This window comes from Mustelus asterias, unplaced genomic scaffold, assembly GCF_964213995.1.
Source record: "Mustelus asterias unplaced genomic scaffold, sMusAst1.hap1.1 HAP1_SCAFFOLD_3458, whole genome shotgun sequence".
Classification (NCBI taxonomy): domain Eukaryota; kingdom Metazoa; phylum Chordata; class Chondrichthyes; order Carcharhiniformes; family Triakidae; genus Mustelus; species Mustelus asterias.
The window spans coordinates 26,148-33,084 of record NW_027593403.1 but is presented as its reverse complement, the minus strand read 5'-3'; the positions used below and the strand labels follow the sequence as shown (position 1 = coordinate 33,084).

Here is a 6,937-nt window from a genome sequence, read left to right as displayed (position 1 = left end):
GGGTACGTTCACACATTTCCGCCTCTTACTGGAAGCAGATTCTGGCCACACTCTGCCCCCCGAGTCTCTGTCTCAATGTTTATTCTTCTCACAGCTTCAGAAAAACCAAACCTTTCGCACTGTCGCTCGGCTGATAAAGAAACCTTCACCTGTTGGTGGGAACCGGCTGTGGATGGAGCATCACTGACCAATTACAGTCTGTGGTACAGTGTCGAGGGGTAAGGACGTGTGGGGTGTGAGTGAGTCCAGATTGCAGTGAATTCCCACTGCCCCGCTCTGGTGCGGCTGAACCCAGACACAGGGACCTGGTCACCCTGGTCATCTGCTCCTCTGCCCCAGACACAACTCCACTGGCCCTGGTACCTCCCCATCCCAAACCCCCCACCCCAAACCCCCCACCCCAAACCCCCCCACACCAAACCGCCCACCCCAAACCCCCCACCCCAAACCCCCCACTCCAAACCCCCCCACACCAAACCTCCCCACCCCAAACCCCCCCACACCAAACCTCCCCACCCCAAACCTCCCCACCCCAAACCCCCCCACCCCAAACCCCCCCACCCCAAACCCCCACCCCAAACCCCCCCACACCAAACCCCCCCACCCCAACCCCCCCACACCAAACCCCCCACCCCAAACCCCCCCACCCCAAACCGCACCCACCCCAAACCCCCCCACCCCAAACCTCCCCACCCCAAACCTCCCACCCCAAACCCCCCACCCCAAACCCCCCACCCCAAACCCCCCCACCCCAAACCTCCCCACCCCAAACCCCCCACCCCAAACCCCCCCACACCAAACCTCCCCACCCCAAACCTCCCCACCCCAAAACCCCCACCCCAAACCCCCCACCCCAAACCCCCCACCCCAAACCCCCCACCCCAAACGCCCCACCCCAAACCCCCCCACACCAAACCTCCCCAACCCAAACCCCCCCACCCCAAACCCCCCCACCCCAAACCCCCCACCCCAAACCCCCCACCCCAAACCCCCCACCCCAAACCCCCCCACCCCAAACCCCCCACCCCAATCCCCCCACCCCAAACCCCCCCACCTCAAACCCCCCACCCAAACCCCCCCATCCCAAACACCCCCACCCCAAACCTCCCCACTCCAAACCCCCCCACCCCAAACCCCCCACCCCAAACCCCCCACCCAAACCCCCCACCCCAAACCCCCCACACCAAACCTCCCCACCCCAAACCCCCCTACCCCAAACCTCCCCACCCCAAACCCCCCACCCCAAACCCCCCACACCAAACCTCCCCACCCCAAACCCCCCCACCCCAAACCTCCCCACCCCAAACCCCCCACCCCAAACCCCCCACCCCAAACCCCCCACCCCAAACCCCCCACCCCAAACACCCCCACCCCAAACCCCCACCCCAAACCCCCCACCCAAACCCCCCCCACCCCAAACCCCCCCACCCCAAACTTCTCCACCCCACCCCCCCCCACTCCAACCCCCCCCCCACCCCAAACCCCCCACCCCAAACTTCCCCCACCCCAAACCCCCCCCACTCCAAACCCCCCCCACCCCAAACCCCCCACCCCAAACCCCCCACCCCAAACCCCCCACCACAAACCCCCCCACCCCAAACCCCCCCCACCCCAAACCCCCCACCCCAAACCCCCCCACCCCAAACCACCCCACCCCAAACCCCCCACCCCAAACCGCCCCACCCCAAACCTCCCCACCCCAAACCCCCCCACACCAAACCTCCCCACCCCAAACCCCCCACCCCAAACCCCCCACCCCAAACCCCCCACCCAAACCCCCACCCCAAACCTCCCCACCCCAAACCCCCCACCCCAAACCCACCCACCCCAAACACCCCCACCCCAAACCCCCCACCCCAAACCCCCCACACAAACACCCCCACCCCAAACCCCCCACTCCAAACCCCCCCACCCCAAACCCCCCACCCCAAACTTCCCCACCCCAAACCCCCCCCACTCCAAACCCCCCACCAACCCCAAACCCCCCACCCCAAACCCTCCCATCCCAAACCCCCCCACCCCAAACCCCCCCACCCCAAACCCCCCACCCCAAACCCCCCCACCCCAAACCGCCCACCCCAAACCCCCCACCCCAAACCGCCCACCCCAAACCGCCCACCCCAAACCCCCCACCCCAAACCCCCCACCCCAAACCCCCACCCAAACCCCCCACCCCAAACCCCCCACCCCAAACCCCCCCACCCCAAACCCCCCACCCCAAACTTCCCCACCCCAAAACCCCCCACCCCAAACCCCCCACCCCAAACCCCCCCCACCCCAAACCCCCCACCCCAAACCACCCCACCCCAAACCCCCACCCCAAACCCCCCACCCCAAACCGCCCACCCCAAACCCCCCACCCCAAACCCCCCACCCCAAACCCCCCCACCCCAACCCCACCCCAAACCTCCCCACCCCAAAACCTCCCACCCCAAACCCCCCACCCCAAACCCCCCCACTCCAAACCCCCACACCCCAAAACCCCCCACTCCAAACCCCCCACCCCAAACTTCCCCACCCCAAACCACCCACCCCAAACCCCCCACCCCAAACCCCCCACCCCAAACCACCCACCCCAAACCCCCCACCCCAAACCCCCCACCCCAACCCCCCCACCCCAAACCTCCCCACCCCAAACCCCCCACCCCAAACCCCCCACCCCAAACCACCCACCCCAAACCCCCCACCCCAACACCCCCACCCCAAACCCCCCACCCCAACACCCCCACCCCAAACCCCCCACCCCAACCCCCCCACCCCAAACCCCCCACCCCAAACCCCCCACCCCAAACCACCCACCCCAAACCCCCCACCCCAACCCCCCCACCCCAAACCCCCCCACCCCAAACCCCCCACCCCAAACCCCCACCCCAAACCCCCCACCCCAAACCCCCCACCCCAAACCCCCCACCCCAAACCCCCCACCCCACAACCCCCACCCCAACCCCCCCACCCCAAACCCCCACCCCAAACCCCCCACCCCAAACCTCCCCACCCCAAACCTCCCCACCCCAAACCCCCCACCCCAAACCCCCCACCCCAAACCGCCCACCCCAAACCTCCCCACCCCAAACCCCCCACCCCAAACCCCCCACCCCAAACCGCCCACCCCAAACCCCCCACCCCAAACCTCCCCACCCCAAACCCCCCACCCCCAAACCCCCCACCCCAAACCGCCCCCACCCCAAACCTCCCCACCCCAAACCCCCCACCCCAAACCCCCCCACCCAAACCTCCCCACCCCAAACCCCCCACCCCAAACCTCCCCACCCCAAACCCCCCACCCCAAACCCCCCCACCCCAAACCCCCCACCCCAAACCCCCCACCCCAACCCCCACCCCAAACCCCCCACCCCAAACCGCCCACCCCAAACCCCCCACCCCCAAACTCCCCCACCCCAAACCCCCCACCCCAAACCGCCCACCCCAAACCCCCCACCCCAAACCTCCCCACCCCAAACCCCCCACCCCAAACCCCCCACCCCAAACCTCCCCACCCCAAACCCCCCACCCCAAACCCCCCACCCCAAACCGCCCACCCCAAACCTCCCCACCCCAAACCCCCCACCCCAAACCCCCCACCCCAAACCGCCCACCCCAAACCCCCCCACCCCAAACCCCCCACCCCAAACCCCCCACCCCAAACCCCCCCACCCCAAACCTCCCCACCCAAACCTCCCCACCCCAAACCCCCCACCCCAAACCCCCCCAACCCAAACCCCCCCACCCCAAACCCCCCCACCCCAAACCCCCCACCCCAAACCCCCCCACCCCAAACCCCCCACCCCAAACCCCCCCACCCCAAACCCCCCACCCCAAAACCTCCCCACCCCAAACCCCCCCACCCCAAACCTCCCCACCCCAAACCCCCCACCCCAAACCTCCCCACCCCAAACCCCCCACCCCAAACCGCCCACCCCAAACCCCCCACCCCAAACCCCCCACCCCAAACCCCCCACCCCAAACCCCCCCACCCCAAACCGCCCACCCCAAACCCCCCACCCCAAACCCCCCACCCCAACCCCCCCACCCCAAACCCCCCACCCCAAACCGCCCACCCCAAACCCCCCACCCCAAACCCCCCACCCCAAACCCCCCACCCCAAACCCCCCACCCCAAACCGCCCACCCCAAACCCCCCACCCCAAACCGCCCACTCCAAACCCCCCCACCCCAAACCTCCCCACCCCAAACCCCCCACCCCAAACCCCCCCACCCCAAACCCCCCCACCCCAAACCTCCCCACTCCAAACCCCCCCCACCCCAAACCCCCCCACCCCAAACCCCCCACCCCAAACCCCCCCCACCCCAAACCCCCCCACCCCAAACCCCCCCCACCCCAAACTTCCCCACCCCAAACGCCCCACCCCAAACCCCCCCACCTCTAACTCCCCCATCCCAAACCCCCCCACCCCAAACCACCCACCCCAAACCCCCCACCCCAAACCCCCCATCCCAAACCCCCCCCACTCTCACTCGCCCAGCTGGAGTCAGGACAGGGTCAGGATTGGGTACATGTGGGGGTCAGGGCAGGGTCAGGGTAGGGTCAGGGCGGGATGAGGGTGGGGTCAGAGCGGGGTTTGGGTTGGTGAGGGTGGGGTCAGGGCGGGGTCAGAGTGGGGTGAGGATGGGATGAGGATGTGCTCAGGGTGGGGTTTGGAAGGGATGAAGGTGGGGTCAGAGCAGGGTCAGGGTGGGTGAGGGTGGGGTCAGGGTGGGGTGAGGACAGGGTCAGGGTGGGGTCAGGGCGGGTGAGGGTGGGATCAGGAGGGGTGAGGATGGGGCCAGGGCGGGGTCAGGGCAGGGTGAGTGTGGGGTCAGGACGGGATGAGGATGGGGTCAGGGCGGGGTCAGGGCAGGGTGAGGATGGGGTCAGAGTGGGGGAGGGTGAGGGTGGGGTCAGGGTGGGGTCAGGACGGGGTGAGCATGGGGTGAGGGTGGGGTGAAGATGGGGTCAGGGCGGGGTGAGGGTGGGCATCAGGGCAGGGTCAGGGTAGGGGTCAAGGCAGGTGAGGATGGGGTGAGGCGGGGTCAGGGTGGGGTCAGGGTGGGGTGAGGGTGTGGTGAGGAGGGTGGGGTCAGGATGGGGTGAGGGTGGGGTCAGAGCGGGGTGAGGGTGGGGTCAGGGCAGGATCAGGGTGGGGTCAGGGTGGGATCAGGGCAGGGTGAAGGAGGGATGCGGATGGGGTCAGGGCGGGGTCAGGATGGGTCTGGGTGGGGTCAGGGCGGGGTCAGGGTGGGTCTGGGTGGGGTCAGGGCGGGGCCAGGGCGGCATTAGGGTGGGGTGAGGGTGGGATGAGAATGGGGTGAGGGTGGGGTGAGGGTGGGGTGAGGGTGGGGTGAGGGTGGGTGAGGGTGGGGTGAGGGTGGGGTGAGGGTGGGTGAGGGTGGGGGTCAGGGTGGGCTGAGGGTGGGCTGAGGGTGGGCTGAGGGTGGGCTGAGGGTGGGCTGAGGGTGGGGTCAGGGTGGGGTCAGGGTGGGGTCAGGGTGGGCTGAGGGTGGGGTGAGGGTGGGGTGAGGGTGGGGGTCAGGGTGGGCTGAGGGTGTGCTGAGGGTGTGCTGAGGGTGTGCTGAGGGTGTGCTGAGGGTGGGCTGAGGGTGGGGTGAGGGTGGGGTGAGGGTGGGGTGAGGGTGGGGTGAGGGTCGGGTCAGCGTTGGGTCAGGGTGGGGTCAGGGTGGGGTCAGGGTGGGGTCAGCGGGGTGACAGCGGGGTCAGGATGGGGTCAGCTTTGAGTCCAGTCGATGCAGGGTCTGCATGCTGATTTGATGTGTGTTCTCTGATGAAGGGACGAGATGGCGTTGGAATGTCCAGACTACCTCAGCATGGGCCCCAATAGCTGCTTCTTCGACAGAAACCACACCTCCATTTGGACCATCTACACCATCACCATCATCGCTACTAACGGAGTCAACAACAGCCAATCAGATCCCGTCTTCATAGACGTCACCTATATCGGTGTGTAAGCATTGCTCTTCAGCTACAGGCTGCTTCACCGTTTTGATCACACCAGAACCATCTCTTCACCCAGACTGAGATACAGCTTAGCCAGGACTCCAGCTCATTCATTCCTTATTCCTGCAAGGGATGTGGGTGTCGCTGGCTAGACCAGCATTTACTGTCCACTCCTAATACCCTTGAGAAGGTGACGGTGAGCTGCCTTCTTGAACAGCTGCAGTCCCTGAGGTGTAGGTACACCCACTGTGCTGTTAGGGAGGGAGCTCCAGGATTTTTACCCAGTGACAGTGAAGGAACAGCGATATATTTCCAAGTCAGGATGGTGAGTAACTCGGAGGAGAACCTCCAGGTGGGGGTGTTCCCAGGTATCTGCTGCCCTTGTCCTTCTAGATGGAAGCGGTCGCGGGTTTGGAAGGCGCTGCCTAAGGATCTTCGGTGAATTGCTGCAGTGCATCTTGTAGATTGAACAGTCGGTGACGGAGGGAGTGGGTGTTTGTGGGAGGGGTAGCAATCGAGCGGGGCTGCTTTGTCCTGGATGGTGTCGAGCTTCTTGAGTGTTGTTGGAGCTGCTCCCATCCAGGCAAGTGGAGAGTATTCCATCACACTCCTAACTTGTGCCTTGTAGATGGTGGACAGGCTTTGGGAAGTCAGGAGGTGAGTTACTCGCTGCAGGATTCCCAGCCTCTGACCTGCTCTGATAGCCATATATTAATATATGGCTGGTCCGGTTGAGTTTCTGGTCGATGGTAACCCCCAGGATGTTGACAGTGGGGGATTCAGTGACAGTTACACTATTGAATGTCAAGGGGTGGTGGTTAGAATGTGTCTTTTGGTGATGGTCATTGCCTGGTATTTGTGTGGCGTGAATGTTACTGCCACTTGTCAGCCCAAGCCTGGATATTACATAGAACATAGAACATTACACCAGCACAGAACAGGCCCTTCAGCCCACGATGTTGTGCCGACCTTCATCTGAAACCAA

General features: G+C 65.7%; 1 protein-coding gene across 1 annotated transcript in view; it reads left to right on the top strand.

The window, feature by feature from the left end:
- Nucleotides 1-94: 94 nt before the first annotated feature.
- The window catches only part of LOC144490582 (prolactin receptor-like), a gene marked incomplete at both ends in the record, with an annotated part of 32,179 nt that continues 25,336 nt past the window's right edge, over nucleotides 95-6,937 (top strand). Inside the window, 2 exons of the mRNA XM_078208294.1 lie at nucleotides 95-218; nucleotides 5,786-5,955. Coding sequence (XP_078064420.1) covers nucleotides 95-218; nucleotides 5,786-5,955 — 294 coding nt within the window. The remainder of the gene's footprint in view (nucleotides 219-5,785; nucleotides 5,956-6,937) is intronic.